At 62.3% G+C, this 16629-nt stretch overlaps 5 protein-coding genes across 5 annotated transcripts; 3 read left to right on the top strand and 2 right to left on the bottom strand.

The window, feature by feature from the left end:
* Nucleotides 1-506: 506 nt before the first annotated feature.
* On the bottom strand, nt 507-4649 carry PAN0_002d0968 (galactose oxidase; the record flags this gene model as incomplete). The annotated part of the gene is made up of 1 exon (XM_014803135.1): nt 507-4649. One exon carries the CDS (start codon nt 4647-4649, stop codon nt 507-509), a length of 4143 nt encoding a protein of 1380 aa, XP_014658621.1.
* A 3734-nt stretch (nt 4650-8383) lies between these two features.
* PAN0_002c0969 (uncharacterized protein) lies at nt 8384-9960 on the top strand (the record flags this gene model as incomplete). The annotated part of the gene is made up of 4 exons (XM_014803136.1): nt 8384-8548; nt 8659-8866; nt 9060-9159; nt 9222-9960. The coding sequence occupies 4 exons, from the start codon at nt 8384-8386 to the stop codon at nt 9958-9960; spliced, it is 1212 nt and encodes a 403-aa protein (XP_014658622.1).
* Nucleotides 9961-10902: 942 nt separating this feature from the next.
* PAN0_002c0970 (long-chain-fatty-acid-- ligase) lies at nt 10903-12904 on the top strand (the record flags this gene model as incomplete). The annotated part of the gene is made up of 2 exons (XM_014803137.1): nt 10903-11115; nt 11186-12904. The coding sequence occupies 2 exons, from the start codon at nt 10903-10905 to the stop codon at nt 12902-12904; spliced, it is 1932 nt and encodes a 643-aa protein (XP_014658623.1).
* A 176-nt stretch (nt 12905-13080) lies between these two features.
* Nucleotides 13081-13963, bottom strand: PAN0_002d0971 (exosome component 4; the record flags this gene model as incomplete). Its single annotated transcript, XM_014803138.1, has 2 exons — nt 13081-13878; nt 13961-13963. 2 exons carry the CDS (start codon nt 13961-13963, stop codon nt 13081-13083), a joined length of 801 nt encoding a protein of 266 aa, XP_014658624.1.
* A 295-nt stretch (nt 13964-14258) lies between these two features.
* On the top strand, nt 14259-16598 carry PAN0_002c0972 (uncharacterized protein; the record flags this gene model as incomplete). The annotated part of the gene is made up of 1 exon (XM_014803139.1): nt 14259-16598. The coding sequence occupies one exon, from the start codon at nt 14259-14261 to the stop codon at nt 16596-16598; it is 2340 nt and encodes a 779-aa protein (XP_014658625.1).
* Between the last annotated feature and the right edge of the window lie 31 nt (nt 16599-16629).

Here is a 16629-nt window from a genome sequence, read left to right on the forward strand (position 1 = left end):
CCAACTGCCTGGGTCTCGAGCGGCTGTGCTGCTGAGCTAGGCCAAAGCGCGATTTGCCCATTCAACCTAACACTCTCCCGAAAAAATCATCAAGATAGATGCCGTCCCCACCCCGCCGTTGAGCCTCATCCAGGGAGCAAGCGGATGGAGCGGCTGGAGATCTGCATACAATGTCTGTACCACTGCATAGGGCACAGCGGGACTCGGCGGCTCCCATATCTCCGGGCACAGGGAGCACATGCCCATGGCGTGCAGCAGTCGCTTAAACCGGCTCAATGCCACGTTCCCTCGGCGCCGCTGTCCCCACGCGTCCTCACGAACGTGCCCTTCCTCTCATCGTGCAATTGCATGTCTCACTTTGCCTTTCCCTCCCCCTGCGGCAATGCAAAGCCCACATGCCGCCTCACCTCGCCACCCCGCGTTCCCAACTCCCCACCCCACTCGACCACGCTAGAATCTCACACGCTTCCCACCTCTACAGATCGGGCTTTCGATTGGTCTACCGCCTACGACGTGAGCCTCGTCTTGGCGGAGCTGCGACCGCTGAGCGAGCTAGCGCTCCTGTTTCCCCTCGGCATACCCTTGAGACCAGGTGCGCTCATCATGGGCGGCGGAGCGCTGAACCACGGACTCGCCGTATTCGCCGTGGTGACCGACCACTCTCCACGCTTGGCGGGCGCGGTGGTAGCAGGCGAGCGTGGACTATACGCCGTCCTCAAACTGCTGCCCGTGCGGGGGCTGGCGGTGCTCGTGCCGCTATGCGAATCCGAACGCTCCGCCTCGCCCGCCGTTCCAGCCGTATACATGGCAAAGTCGCTGCTCGACAGCGCCGGCGACGGGCCCGCACTGCCCTTGGGTCCAAACACCGCCTCGGCAGCCAGACGCTTGTACTCGGCCTTTTCCGCCTTCTTGCGCTGCTTCTCCTCGCGCTCCACCCGCTTGCGCTCCTCTCGCTGCAGCTTGGCGATCGCCTTGCCAGACAGATGGCTCACATCCTGCGCCATCTCAATCCCCACCAACGGCGTCCCCGTCACCGCCGCATGCACGCTAGCACTCGAGCCGCTGCGTTCCAATCCACTCGTCGTCGCGCTCGCCTCCGTCGAGAGACTGTGCTGCGACGCCGACCGCGAAGCTTGGTCCTGCTCCGAGCGTGGGCCGTACGAGTTGACTGGAAACTGCTCGCTTGCCGGCGACGAAGCCGCCGACGTCTGCAAATGCCGACGCTTAGGGTCCATCGTCAGCGCAGGCGAATTGAGCCCAGACGATGCAGCGCTCGTTGTGGCGGTCGCATCGCGCGAACTCATCGAATGGCGCGGAAGCCGGAATCGGCTCGACCAGTCGTCACTCGCCAGCAGCGGCGACGACGTCTGGCTCGAACTCGCGCGTCGGTCCAGCAGCGTCGTCCCGGGCTGCATCGCATCGCCCACCGAACTCTCGCATCGCGCCACCTCCTCCGCCACCGGCTCGGCCACCTGCGGCGTGCTGCTCGCCACCATGCCACGCCCAAACAGGCTGAACCGCTTGCGCGTCGATCCGCCACTAGCACTCGCCTCCGTCGCACCCGCCTCGTGCGGCGCCACCATGGTCGTCGACACCTCTGGCAACACCCCCGTCGCCGTCTCGGCGATCTTGTCCAGCCTGGTGCTGCTAAACTCCTGCGCCGAAGTAAGCTTACGATGGTCTGGCCCCTCGTGGTCATCGAGCGACTCGACCTCGTTAAGATACGCCAGTGCGCTGCCGTACGCCGGCGCCGCATCCGTCGACGACGAGAACGAATCGCCGCGTCGGTCCAGGAAGCTCTGGTACACCGAGTTGGGCGTGAGTGGGCCGTGCGAGCTCGCCGTGTCCGACCCGGCGCGCGACATGGACATCGACGGCACCGGCGACGGCATCTGCAGCATGGGCGATGCGCCCGCACTCAAACCACCCCCTACCATGGCGTTGCGATAGTTGGAGCTGCTCGCGCCACGCAATGTGCCCGACGACAGCTGGGTGGCGCCAGCGCCGTTGCTACCGCTGGCGTGGTGCGACGACGAGCCGGATCGATCGCGCGATGCGCCTTCGCCCCGTCCCTGCTGCTTGTCGAGTGCAGCTCCGCCGCCTCCGCCGTTGGGAGCCGCGCCGTGCTTCTGCAGCCAGCGCGCGATGGCCATGACGACGCGCAGCGCGCGGATCTGCAGCCCCTCGCACCCGCACAGCGACGCCGCCTCGTACAGGCACACCGCCAGCCGATGTCGCTCCTCGGGATGCAGCCCCAGCGACTCCGCCGGCCTAAAGAGCTCCAGTCCGCCGCTCTCACCTGCGTCCATGGCATGCGTCATGGACGACGACGGCGAGAGCGCATCGGTCCCCCGCGCCGAGCCCGACGTCTTGGGGTTGAGATCGTCGGCAAGCGCAACATGAGCAGCATGGCTCGCCCAGACCGCCAGCTCCTCCATCCCGTACGTCCTCGCCAGCACCATGAGCGCACACACCACCGCCGGGTGCCTCTGAAGCGCCGTGCCGATGCGCAGCGTATAGATGTACTGCAGCAGCGCCAGCACCACCGGCGACGGCTCCGAGATCTGCAGATGGCGCGGCTGGAAGCGAGGATCCTTGACGCGATGCTTGGCCGCATCCTTGTTGCCGGACGGCGCAACGAGCGGGTCGATCGCTTCGTCGTCCTCATCGTCTTCCTCGGCGAGAAAGTCGGCAATGTCTTCCGGGATGATGCCCAGGCCAAACTGATCGTTGGTGGCCGGGTAGGCGATGCGCAGCGTGCGGCGCGCCTTGCGGCGGAACTCGTCCATCTTGGTGCGGAACCACGCCCAGCGCGCCTCGAGCAGCGCACGGTCGCATCCGATGCGCAATCCGTCCGAGCAGACAATCTCAAAGTCGCCGCGCCCGCCCAGGCTGAGCGCCTCGAGCCCTTGCTCGACAGCATGCTCCACACCGTCTTCCGGCGTCGCAGCACCAGCATCCGGCGCGGTGGGAGACGTGGCGTCGGTTGCATTCGGCCTGCCGAGCGCACCACCGCCGCTGCGCGCCAGCGCGTGGGCGGATGCCATGGCCGAGGGTGCCGATGCAGCGAGCTTGTCCAGGCCCAGCTGCACCGCCGCTTCCGAGAGCGGCGAGGCGGGCGGCTGGTAGATGCCCCACGCCTCGAGCTCGAGCACCACCACATGGTCCCAGTTGGTCTGACGGTGGTTGTAGTCACTCACCAGGTCGCGCTCCTTGTGCCCGACAACGACGAGGCGATTCTTGGCGGGCCAAAGCAGCGCGCGATTCCAGCTGCCCGTCGAGAGCGCGGAGCCGGACTCGATGCGCGACCACACCATGGTGGGCAGATGCAGCGCCCAGATCGAGAAGCTCTGCGTGGCGTTGGCGAGATAGGTGCCCGAGATGAGCAGGTACGGACCCAGCAGTGCACCCGTAGGGAATCGCAAGCCGGGCGGCAGCGTGACGCCGCCCATGTGGTTGGAGCGGTCCTGCATGGACACAAATGGGCCCGAGGAGGCGGGCGCAGAAGCCTGCGACGGGGTGAGTGGGCCGTCGACATCCAGCGCCGAGTCCTGAGAGGCATTCGAGGCGCTGCGCGAGCGCTTCTGCTGCGCCTTGTCGGCATCGTTGGAAGCAGGACTGGCGTCGGCATCGGCTCGAAGCGTAAGCACCTCGAGCTCTCTGCGCACGTCGGTGAAATTGTAGTTCGAGTAGAGGTAGACGGGCAGCGGCTCGGCGGCGGCCGGGGTGTAGCTCATGGGGAGCGGATTCTGCTCTACCTGGGCCGGCTTTGACGGCGAAGCGTTGGCGTTGGATGGTGCTGGAGCGCTCGATGTGGACGGCGAGGCGGAAGGTTGTTGCGCGCCGTTGGCGTCTGCGGCCTCGAGCGGATCCTTTGCGCGCGGATAGCACTTTGCCTTTTCGCCGTTCTTGTAGAGCGACTTTGCGCCTACGGCGAGCGATCGGTAGCTGCCGCACTGCTTGCGGAAGCGCTGTGCGCCGATCCACTGATTGCGCGAGAGGCTGAAGAGGTTGATCGACTCGACGTACTGGTTCGCGAGGTTCTGGCCGCCGACAATGGAGAGCGTGTCGCCCGAGAGCGACGAGAGGTGGGCGTAGCGCGGCGCCGGGCGGAGCGAGTCGGTGGACGATTCCGAGGGCTGTACGTCAAAGTGGCGCGAGACGACGTCAAAGGAGTAGTCCCACTGCTGGGTGGTGAGGTCGAAGGCGAGCAGCTCGTCGAGCACGCAGAGCTCGTCTGCAGGCGTGGCGGCGGCATTGGCGGCGTTGGCATCTTGGCTGGGCCGCTGGGAGTAGCCCATGCCGCCAAAGAAGATGATCTTGTCGTTCCACAGATCGGCCGAGTGGAAGTAGCGTGGCTGCGGATGTGCGGGCAAGGATTGAGCCGAGGAGCCAGAGTCCGACGAGAGAGGTTTGGTGGTGGGCGTGAGCTTGGACCACTTCATGTGGTCGAGGTCAAGGCGGTAGAGCGAGTTGACCATGCGACGGCTGCTCACGAGACGGCCGCCAAAGAGGTAGACGTGGGCGGTGGACGGGGCGCCATGGTGAGCGTGCTCTACCAGCGTGGCCGAGGCACCGACGAGCGGAGGCGGCACGTCTCCAGCACACAGGTGCAAGCGCGACGAGAGGTTTGCGATGGACGGATGCATGATGGCGCAGCGTTGCGGTGTCTAGGTGGATGGAGGTGTCGGTTTGAGTTTAGGTGCGTGCACAGCGCGGATGCCAGAAGCGCATCGCCGGCAGCGACGTATATCGAGAGGCTTTGCGTGGGATAGGACGAAGCGAGCTTGGACGGTCGGAGATGGAGCAGTGTATGATATATAGCAGAGCGGCTTGTCGAAATGAATGTGGGTGTGGTGACGAAAAGGTGGCAAGGTGTGTATGGCGACGTTAGGTGTGGTGGTAGTGATGGTGGTGGTGACAGAATGAAAGCGGGGGTTGCCGGGGAGAGGACAGCGAGGYGCGGATGGGTGAGCAACGGCTGGAATCGATGGTGGGCTATGCGAAGCGATGCGATGCGGCTTCGATGCAAAGCGCAGCTGACCGACCGACCGAGCGAGCGAGCGAAGAGGACGAGAGCGCGAGATTGGATTGTGTGGGAGAGCCAATGGCCTCAAAGCGCTCAGAGAAGCAGCGCTGGAATTAAAGGGGACTCTTGCCAACACGCGCCATCCACGATTAGGCGCAGGGCGCGCTGAAACCGACAGCGACAAGCACCACGCGCCTGTGCGACCCGCCGACGCTGTGGGACACGCAGTGTTCGGTGCATGAGAGTGCGCTGCCAAAGCCAAAGAAGAGCCCAAAAAGAAAGCCGTCGAGGATTAAAATTCCGACGCCTTTTTTTTTTCTCTTTTTCTTCTTTTTCCTGTTCTTAATCTTCGGTCGTCGTGAGAGGAGCGCTGTCAACGGTCCCAACTCCTTTCTCTTTGTCTCTCCGTGTCGCTGTCGTACAACACGCTCATTTCCGTGCGCCTTGTCGGGCAGCCTCGGCTTTGCGCTGTTGCACTGGACGGCAAAGTGGACAACGCATGCAACTCTTGCTGCACCCCAACCTTGGCTAGCATCGAAGCACGACCGACCACCCTCGCATCGTCAGCCGAACGAACAGTCAACTTAGCGTGCGACTTTTCCTCTTTTTTTTTTTCCTCCCTCAGGCAGGATTTTAATTTCAATCTCAGCTGGCGAGCCGACAGTGTGACGGTGCACGAGGCTGCAGCTCGCTTCTATCGACCCCCTCCCCCAGCAGCCGTGTCGACTGCCTCGACCATGGTGTCTTTGCTCAACGCCTCTGCGGCCGTGGCTCCTCCGATCCGAAGCTGGCAATGCCGCTTGTAACGGACGGAGCAATGCAAGATCCTCCGCTCGCTTGTCCAAAAGTGTCACAAGTCCTGCCGAACCCCTCTCGGCCCCACTTGGGCCGGAGCTCACTCGGTGTCGACATGAATCTGGCGCGCGCCGGCCATCGTACGATAAGCTGCAACCACCGCATCGCTTTGTTTGTGGGAGGCTTGCCTAGCATGCTTTTTGGCGGCTTCATGAGCTGGCGGCATGACTTTGGTCGGCCCGCTTCTCCGGTACCGCCGCCAAGTGCCACTGTAAATGGGCACGGCATTCGGTCGTAGCTCGGCGTTCAAGGCTGCACTAGCGTCGTGTGGCACCATCAATAGCCTGTTTTTCGGCGGCACCCTCCTTTGACCTTGCCACCAGCCGGCGGTGGTGGCTGACATTTTCATTTATGCATCCCACACGGCACGGCGCTTTTCATTCGTGCCGACTTGCTGGGGCTCGACGGTCGATGATGCTTGCCCTGCTCCGACAGCTGATACCGTGCGTCTCGTGGGGCTTTGGGGTCGGATGCACACACCCGATGTCGCAGATGCGCCGGAACGCTCCGCACCGCATCACTTAGGGGCTCCCAACCAGCTTCCACGTCAAATCGGCAGCGGCGCGCACAGAAGAACGAATCGACTGCCAAATCAAGCCTTGTTTTCCGACAACCATGCATGATGCCCTTACTCCGCTGTGTCTGATGCAGCCGTGTGCCAGACCCTTCGTGCGCACAGACAAGGCCTCGCAAAAGGAGATGCCTCCTAACCGAGACAGTCGGTCCGCCTTAGCGTGCTCGGTGATTTTCATCCACCGACTTGCCGGGCTCTCCCCCCGAATTTCCCCCGCCAACACTGCCACCACGTCCTTTCGCCGGCGACTACGGTAGCTACGGCCAGCATGGATGCCAAGGCCGAAGGAAGAGAATGCGCGCGCATGGTTAGCTTCATCTTGGCATCCGCAAGTGCTGCAACACCTCGTGTAGGTGTGTGAAAGTTGCATGGGCGCACCGCATGCACTCGCCTAAGCGAGACCTACAAAGCGTCGTGTCTTTTTTTTTTCTTTTTTTTTTGGCGCATGAGTTTGCCGAGCAGTGTGCTAGAGATGGCCACCCTGGAATCACTTTCTCCCACGCGGCTGTGTCTCGGAGCTATCCAAGGCGCTTTTGACGTGGTGAGACCGGTGGACTCTGCAAACACGTCGGAAGATGAGGCATCCCCCTCCAAGGCGGGGTCGGTGCTCATCCGACGGGAGCTATCCCCGACCGGGAGGGATCACTTCGGCTGATTAGTCGAGTCCATAAAGGCATGAACGTAGATCTCCCAATGCGCCACCTACCTCCGACCGCGCGATCGAGCAATGCTCTGCATCACGCACACAGACAATAGTCGGTCCGACTCGCTCTGTGCATCCCACAATGACACATGTGGCAGTTGAGACCACACTTCCGATGCCCGCTGTCAACGCCTCTTTCGGCCGTGCAGCCGTGTGCACGAGTGATGAAATCGTGTCGTCGGAAATGCAACCACAGCATGCCCCTCTGCAGTGCGTTGTTTGCGGCGGACATCGTCCGTACAGCTCCCATTGCATCGTGGACGAGGCGACCAGACTTGTCGTCCTCATCGTGCACACTCTTCTTGGCCTCGTCTAACCTCGTCCGATCCTGGCAAAAAAAGAAAATTAATACGCCCCTCGCTTAGCAGACGCTGCTTTGCCTTATCGCTCGGCTATCTTCCAATCGGCCATCTCGCCGTCCGGCCTCGCCCTCCTGCACCCGGCTCGTCCGTACTGCCTCCTGGTGCTGCCCCGTCCCTTCCATCCTTCCGAGGTGGATCTGCTTTGCAAGTCGGTGTCGTAGAGCCGATCGTCTGACACTGATTTCCCAAGGGTGGTCGTATACAATAAGTGAAGCGGAAAACATGAAGCGGGCCAATCGTATAGTGGCTTATTATGCTGTCTTAGGGCATTGCCTCCTTCGGGAGGTCGCACTAAGTTGACAGAGGTCCCCGGTTCGATTCCGGGTTGGCCCCCTTCCCTTTTTTTGCTTCACTTCCGCCGCCATTTGCGCTCAACGTTTGGTGCTTCCTTTTGCTGATCGAAAGGTTGTTCTGTCGGAGCCATGAAGGGCCTGACTGAGCTTGGATGCATCCGTGTGGCTTTCCGCGTCAGATAGCGAATACGTGGTTGAGCTAGAGCATGCGATCAACTTCAAGTCAACTTCAACGAGACGAGAAAGGTGAAAATAGAACAGCGAAAAAAAAAGGGGCTCGAAAAAAACAAGAAAAAAATAACTGCAGCACCTAGGATTCCCGCGTGGTCCCCCACCGCAGTACTGACTAGGCGATACCTTGCTTAACTTCGCAGATCGGACGGGATGCGGTGCTTTCAAGGTTCTATGGCCGCAGATGTCAAGCCTTGAGTCGGTTCGGTTCATAAACGTGTGCAGTCGCAGGAAGTTGGAGAGGCTGCCCCGATTGGGTAGCCGATGGGGCGTTGGATGGGTGGCGCGGGGACGATGCGCGTGCCTGCAGGCTGTGGGGCGGTGAATATTCGAGGAATGTCGCATGTCACTTTCTGCCACTTTGTCGTGTTGTGGTCGATGCTCACCTCGGCCTGCCTGCGCAAATGCGGACCTACTGTAGCCCACAGCTGGGGCGGTGGTCGCAGGCTGCAGCATGCATCTGCGTCCGGCGTCCGAGATGGCCTCCGATTGACATGCGTCGTACGTTGTGCTGGCCTCTATTCTAATCCTCCTCTCTCCATAACCGCAAGGACACGCGTGGCGAAAAGCTGTGAGCAGACACGCAGGATGGGCACGGACGGTGGATGTAGCTCGCCTTTATGCTGGCGGCCGCTGCGTTCCGGATCGCTTCCGGCGACCGCTACAGCATCTACGACACGGGCGATCCGTCGGCTGCTGCCTGTCTGGGACGCCAACAAACAAGCCAGCCAACCGCATCGTCCGCGCAAAAGCATGCACACGGGAGCGCAGCATACGGACGCCTACTTTCCCAACGTGGTAAAGACAGCCAAGCCACAAGTAAGGCCCGCTCTTGATGCCGTTGCAGCTTCAATAAAAAGGTCAACACTGCCAGGTACGAAGCCGCGCATTGGTCTTAGATACCTCTCCTTTCCGCTCGCTCCTCCTACGATACCACCTTCTACCCGCACGTATACACCGCCAACAAAAAGGGGTCGTTGATATTGACACCCACGCACCATACACACTGCAGAGATGAAGTCGACACTCTTCGCTAGTACGGCGACGGCATTGGTGGCGATGCTTGCCATCTCCACCACATCCGCTGTGCCCGTCGACATGGAGAAGCGACTGTAAGCATCCAGCTCCACTCCGCACGATGCAGAACCTTTACTGACGCTTGGGATGCTTATAGGATGATGGCTCTGTCGCTGGATGCACAGCCTACATTGCCTGCACTGGACCTGGGACTGCCACCAACGCCTACGCTGCCACCCATCGCGGGACAGATCGAGAGCATGATCACCCAAGTCATTGACGGCGTTACGCAGCTCATTCCCACCATGATCCCTACGCCCACGGCACCCATGATCGTCGCGGGTCTTTCACCCGACATCGTAGTTGCCGCACCCACCCCGGATGCACAGATGGAGGCGGACGTGGTGGGAAAGCTTGCGCTGAACGCGCTTGGATCGTTCCCCGCCATGCTCATGAAGAACCTCGCCGAGATCCAAAGCGCCGCTAGCTCGATCATCTCGGTCGCTGCCACCGCTACACCTGTGGCTGTCGAGTATGTGACGACGGAGAGCGGCAAGGAATGCACCAAGACTTCGACGATCCCCGTGCCGACGTTCGCGACGACGGGCGTGATCAACCCGCTCTCAATCCTTGCGCAGGCGCTCCCGAACCCCACACCCATCATGCAGGAGGTGACGTCGGTGATCGGTGGCGTGACATCGATCCTCAAGTTGCCGGCTGCTCCGGCGCCTACGGATCTGTTGCCGCTGCTCGGGTCGATGCAGCTGCCCGAAATCGACCTTCCCATGCTCATGGGCAACAAGCAGGACGCCTGCGTCAAGGACGCCAACGGCAACATGATCGGCCTCTGCGGAAACGGCGCCGTTATCAAGGATAGCGAGACCATCGCCCTCTGAACTCCCACACGCCGTGGAGGAGGAGGAAACTCGTCGATCCTGATCATACTCGGCGAAAGCAGAGTGATTCTAGAGATCCGAATCCCCCCCCCCCCCCCTTTCCAGCCCCGAACATCAGTCGATACCCAGACCACGCACCACCACCAACGCTCATTTTCTTGGCTCCCCACACACACACTCCCTTTTAGCTATGGGACTTTCCCTTCCCTTCTGTGTTTCTATTCGCTCGCGTCTAATGCAGTCTCGCACTCAAAGCTGGTGGAAAGCAGCTCGCGTGAAGAAAGAGAGGGCCAAAATGTAGCGCCGGAGGGGAAGGGAAGGTGCAAGTCTTAACAGACAGACGTCGATTGTCGGCTTCGGATGGGCTCGGCCGATGGCAGTTGCAAATGGGCGGCCAAGGTTCCCCGCACTTTTTTGGAGGGCGCGCGTCTATGAATTGACCGGGCGCAGCGCGGGTTTTGGGGGGCAAAGCACAAACACCACAGCCCATCAGCCTCTGCTGTCAGTGAGCCAGGCCGGCAAGGCAGCTTCGCAGCGTCGGCGTCGGAGTCGTGCTTCCGGAACAGCGGCAAGCCTCCACCCGCTTGAGGCTGGCCGGTCTACCGGTAATCCGCTCCGCCGTCTAACCGCTCTCCTCCCCTTCCCCCTCGCTTTCCCCCTCGCCGAAGCCTCGTATTGGCGAGAGCGCCTGCTCGGCTCAACCTAGCCACACAGATGCCGAGCGCACTTACGGCTTGGTGCCTAGCCGCCCGTTCCTCGCTAACCCCGCACTGACCTGGCCCGACCACCACATCCCCTCCCCCTCCCCCCGCACTCGTTGCCAGTCCCCAAAGCTGCAACTCCTGAGTGGAAGCAATCCCATCATCTTGACCACATTCTCCTGTCCCTCTCTTCGCACGTTTCTTCCAACTCAACGTCTCTCTCCTGGAAGCTGTCGCAACAATGAGCTCGAGCGCGCCACCCGCCAAGCGCTCCATCACGCAAGACTTTACGGGCGACAAGGACGCGCTCGTGCCGCTCGAAAAGGTCGACCAGCTGCTCACCCAGCCCGGCTCGGCACTCGAGACCGAGGTGCGCCTCGTCAACGGTCGCCTCACCACCGTGTGGAAGCTGCTCCCCAACTCGGTGCGCGATCTGTGGCTCTTTTCTGCCTCGGTAAGCACATTCTAATCAATCCGCTTTCAGCGAAATCTGATCATCGAGCTGACTTTTGGCTTGTGAACAGACGTATGCATCGAGACCGTTCATCGTCGCCGAGGGTGAGTCGCACACGTATGCCGCTGTGCACAAGCGCGCGCAGCTCGTCGCGACGTGGCTCTCGCGCCAGCTCGGCGTGCAAAAGGGCGACCGCGTGGCCATCGTCGGGCGCAACCACGTCGAGTTCGTCATCGGCTTCTACGCGGTCCATCTGCTCGGCGGTGTGCCGGCGTTGGTCAATGCCTTCCTGCCCGGACAGGCCATGTACGACTGCATCCGCGACGTAGGGTGCAAGGCGGCGCTGTTCGATGTAGAGCGTTTCCGCCGCATGCGCGACAGCGACACGGACCTCATCAAGAAGCTCTTTGGCCCCGCGGGTCCGGACTGCGTCGACGACTTTGACTGCGTCCCCGGTGCGCACTCTGGTCTTTCGGGCGTGGCTGTCTTCCCGCGTGCGGTGTCGGGCATCGTGCCGGAGAACCAGCGCGAGTGGACGGGCGGTAAGGCGGGTGACAAAGTGTACGATGCGCACGAGCTCGACCGCCAGTACGCCGACGTGGCACAGCGCGCCGATGCGATCCCCAAGATCGAGATCCTGCCCGAGGACATGGCGAGCGTGCTCTACACGTCCGGCACCACGGGCAAGCCCAAGGGTGTGGCTGCGACGCACCGACAGTTCCTCTCGGCCGGTCCCAATGCCGGCTACGGCGTGGCGAGCGCATACGTGCGTCGCGGACTCGCACCGCCCGTGCCGCAGCCCGACGACGAACAGGCTTCGAGCATCCTGCTCATCCCGCTCTTCCACTCGACGGGCATCCAGTCCGGCCTGGTCCCCAGCACCGCGCGTGGCACCAAGATCTGCCTCATGCCAAAGTACGACGTGGATGCTGCGGCACGCATGATCCAGGAGCACAAGGTGCAGATCGCCGTGGGCATCGGATTCATGGTGCGCGAGCTGGTGCTGAGCAAACATGCGCTGCCTTCGCTCGAGGCCATCTCGCACGGTGGCTCGTCGAGTGCCAAGGAGATCCCCGAAGAGGCACGTGCCAAGAAACCCGCCATGCTCGTAGGTCAGGGATACGGATCCACCGAGGTCAACGGCGCCGCTTCCGCATTGGCTAGTGACGACTACCGTCTACGCCCCACCTCGGCAGGTCGTGCACCACCCACCATCGACATCCGCATCGTCGATCCGGACACGCTCGTCCAGGTGGCCAACGGCAAGGTGGGCGAGATCTGGATCCGTGGCCCCAACACGGCGCTCGGGTATTGGGGCAAGAAGAAGGCGACTGAAGAGGCGTTTACGCGCGATGGGTACTTCCGCACCGGCGATCTGGGACGCAAGGAGGACGACGGCTTCATCTACGTCATGGACCGCTCCAAGCACATTATTATCCGCGGCGGCGAGAACATCAGCGGCACCGAGGTGGAGACGGCCATCTATTCGGAGCGTCGCATCATCGATTGTGCGGCGGTACCTATTCCGGACGACCGCTTTGGCGAGACCGTCGGCATCGTGTGTGTGCCGCGCGCCGAGTTCCAGAAGCAAAACCGCCCCACGGAGGAGGACGTGCTCAAGGTGGCTAGGAAGCTGCTGCCCAAGCACGAGGTGCCGGATTTCATCTGGATCCGCGACGAACCGCTCGAGCGCAACGCCAATGGAAAGGTCGACAAGGCCATCGTCAAGGAGGCTGCTCGCAAGCGACATGCCGAGCAAAAGGCGGCGAGCGCAAAGCCCAAGCTCTAGGCAAAGCGAGCAATGCTGCATCTTCCTTGTGTCACTTGTTTATGAATGGAATCGCCAATGCATCTGGAATCTTTTGTCAGTCGGACGGTGTGTTGGTCTGCAAGGCGTGCAGGGTGCAAGATGTCTGAGGTTACGGTACAAGTACAAGACGGAAAGTGAGGCGGTGAGGGTGGGGGCTAGAGCATCATGGCGTCGTCGTGGTCCGAGTCTGAGTCGGCGAGTGGGGCGGCGTCGACGTGCTTGCCCGTCATGGCCTGGACGAGCGTCTTTGTGCGGTCGCGCACGGCGAGCTGCATCTCGTTGTGGAGCACCTGTGCGGCGTCGATAGCCAAGTTAAAGATCTGCTGGAACCGTTCGACGTGCAGTCTTGTCTCGAGCGATGCGAGCGTGACCTGTTTCGTGCGCGGCAGTACGGCGACGGTGACATTTGGCAGATCGGACTCTTCGGCATTGGACAAATCGAGCAGCGCGGCGGTCGAGTGGATGCCACACGACACGGCGGCGACAAAGTCGTGCATGGCAATCCCCGCATCGAGCAGCGCCAGCGTGGCCGCATTGATCGCGGCGGGCAGCACGCCGCCGTCCTGCTGATGCACGTGCACGAAAATATCGATCTGCGAGCGCGGATACAGATGCGTATGCACCACCGGCTCGAACGTCGACTTGATCGCACTGGCGAACTCGACCAGCCGCCGATCGCCACGGTTGCGCCGCCGCCGCTCCATCGACCCCCACGGCGCCAACGCCACCTCGACGTTGAGCGACGCCCGGTCGTGCTGCATGTTGCCGCCGGTGCGTGCCTCGCGCGGACCGAATACGGTGGCCGAAACCGTGGTGAGACCGTGCGTGATCTGCGCAGAGCCATCGGCAGTCGTGTCCTCGGATCCTCCCAGCTGGATGGCGATGGAGCGCAGCTCGTACTGCTTCCTTCCGTCCACGCGGAATCCTCCGGCGTTGAGGAGCTCCACGCGCGACTGGCGGCGGGGACCAAAAGCAAAGCCGATCAGCACGAGGTAGAGACAGCAGACGAGGCCGATCGCATGGCGCTGCACTTACCATTGCTGCAGGCGTGTGAGAGTCACTTCGAGTATGCTGTTGCTTATGCTGATGCTGATGAACGATGGATGGCTGGCAGGATGAGGGGTTCAAGATTTCACTTCGGAAGGTGGAGAAGGCAGCGCCGCTCGAAATTCTCGACCCTCCCCAGATCGGTCCGATCCATCACTAGATCGGGGCGCCGATGAGTCGCGCGCCTTCTCCTCCACCGCGCCGCGCTTCGGTGTTGGTCTCGGACTGATCAACACCTGTGCCAACGGCCTGCCACCTCCCATCATCACCACTCGCCTTCATCACCATGTCGCTCGCCGGCGCATGGAAACAAGCCGTGCATGGACTGCTCGTCGGACGCACCGATGCAGCCCAGGCACCTGCATCACTCGCGACCTCGGCAGACGCCTACCTGGTGCTCACCGCGCACCTCGAGCCGTGCGCTCCGTCTCAGTGCCGCTTCTTCGACTCGGACTCTGGCGCATTCCGTCTCGACTCCCACGCCAACAGCGCTCTTCAGGCGCTTCTTGATCACCACTCTGCACAGCCATCCAGCTCCAAGTCGCACCTCTCCACACCGAGCCCCGTCCTCGAAGCGCTCTCTTCCAACTACACGCAGCGTTGCCTGCGTGCCTTTGATGCGGTAGCTGCAGACCGTGGCCTCGTCATTATCGACGATTCCGGTCAAACGCAGTCCAAACTAGCTCCCCATCTGCCCGCAAAGCTCGCAGCCATCTCCACATGGTTCCGCGTCTGGCTATCGCCCTACAGCCCCGCAGCCATCTTCGACGGCCTGCACGAGCACCGAAACCAACTGCTCCGCTCGCTGCAGGACCGACTGCGGCCCTTCATTGACGCTGCAGCAGTGGAAGCGTTGCAGGTGCTCCTCGAGCAGCTGGTGGCAGAGCCGACGCATGTCGACCTCTCGTCGTGCTTTGTCGCACATGTTCAACTGGCTGGCGTGTCGAGTACCGTGCTGACGCTGCTGGGTCGGGTGGTGCAGCGCGAGATTGGCCGCAAGGTGCAGGCGGTGGTGGATGCGGTGGATCCGGGTGCGCACGATCAGGTGCTGCAGCTCGAGTCGGCAGCGCGGCCGGTACTTCAGCAGTGGCTGGACGAGCATGCCAAGCCGCGCGTCCAGGCCATCCGCCAACACTGCCTCGCACCGGACACACCTTCTTCGGACGCGATGCAAGACTCGGACGGAGCGGAGAGCGCGACGTGGCTGTCTCGCCTCGACGTGCAGCTGGACGAGGCGCTGTGCGCGACGCGTGCCAACCAGCTGTTCGACCTGGTGGCCGTGTATCCGGAGTCGGCGGCGGCGCTGCAGGATCTACGGCTGAGCCTGCAGACGGCGGACCAGCGGCTGGGTGTGGCACGCAGGCTGGGCGAGGCGCTGCAGATGCGGCTGCTGCATCCGGGCGCGCATACGCGCGACATCATCCAGATGTACGTGCACCTCGTGCGCGCGCTGCGCGAGATGGATGCGACGGGCGTCGTGCTCTCGCGCGTCGTGTCGCCGCTGCGCCGCTACCTGCGTGCGCGCAAGGATACGGTGCGCGTCATCGTCGCGTCGATGCTCGGCGACGATCCGGACTTTACGCTGCTCAAGGACGAGCTGGAACGCGCGGATGACGAGGAGCAGGAGCACGACGGCACCAAACGCAGGCGTCGAGCACGAAGGTCGCTCCAGACCACACAGCCCGCATCGGCAGTGCAGCCGAAGCGACGCAAAGTCAAGCGCGGCGTGGCGAGGCGCAGGGTGGTGCAGGTCGAGGTGTCGGATAGCGATGCGTCGTCGGATGAGGACTGGGACGATCCCGACTGGGTGCCCAAGCCGGTGGAGGCGGGTAGCGGATACCGCATGTCGACGTCCAAGGACATCCTCTCGATGTTGACGAGCATCTTTGACGACCGTACGGGCTTCATTGCGGCGCTCGAGAAGAGCATGGCCGACCAGCTGGTGCACGTCAAGGCGTACAAGGCCATGGACGAGTATCGCAACAACATGATCCTCAAGAAGCGCTTTGGCGACAAGAACATGGGCAAGTGCGACGTCATGCTCGGCGACGTCACCGAGTCGCGTCGCATCGACAGCGAGATCCACCACCGCCGTCGCAGCCAGGCTCCTACCGCTGCGGTTGGGGTGGAAGGCATGGTGTCGCGGCTGCATCCGCTGATTGTGTCGCGTCAATTTTGGCCGGAACCGACCATTCAGCCCGGAGCGGCGGGCGTGGGCGACTTTACCCTGCCGCCGCTATTCGGCCATGCGCAGGAGGAGTACGGCAAGACGTTCAGCCAGACCAAGGCCATGCGCAAACTGCACTGGCTCAACCATCTGGGCTCGGTGGAGTTGGAGGTCGAGTTGGATTCGGGCCAATCCATCGCGGTCGAGTGCTCGCTCATCCAGGCAGCCGTGCTCGAGGTCATCTCGCGCGCACAGGCGGCAGAGCGCACCGAGGCCCCCAAAGTCGTCACCCAGTCCGACGTGATGGACCAACTCAACCTGCAGCGCGAAGCCGACGCTGCCGCCGCCCTCAACTTCTGGCTCGGCCATGGTCTCATCCAACCTCTCCCCGGCGTGCCCGACGCCTTTGTCGTTCAATCCAGCCTTCCCGACGTCGACGCCGACGCTCACAGCCCTTAATTTTCACGCACCATGCAATTCCAGCACACAC

The sequence above is a fragment of the Moesziomyces antarcticus genome (assembly GCF_000747765.1).
Source record: "Moesziomyces antarcticus DNA, scaffold: scaffold_v10002, strain JCM 10317, whole genome shotgun sequence".
In the NCBI taxonomy this organism is placed as follows: Eukaryota; Fungi; Basidiomycota; class Ustilaginomycetes; order Ustilaginales; family Ustilaginaceae; genus Moesziomyces; species Moesziomyces antarcticus.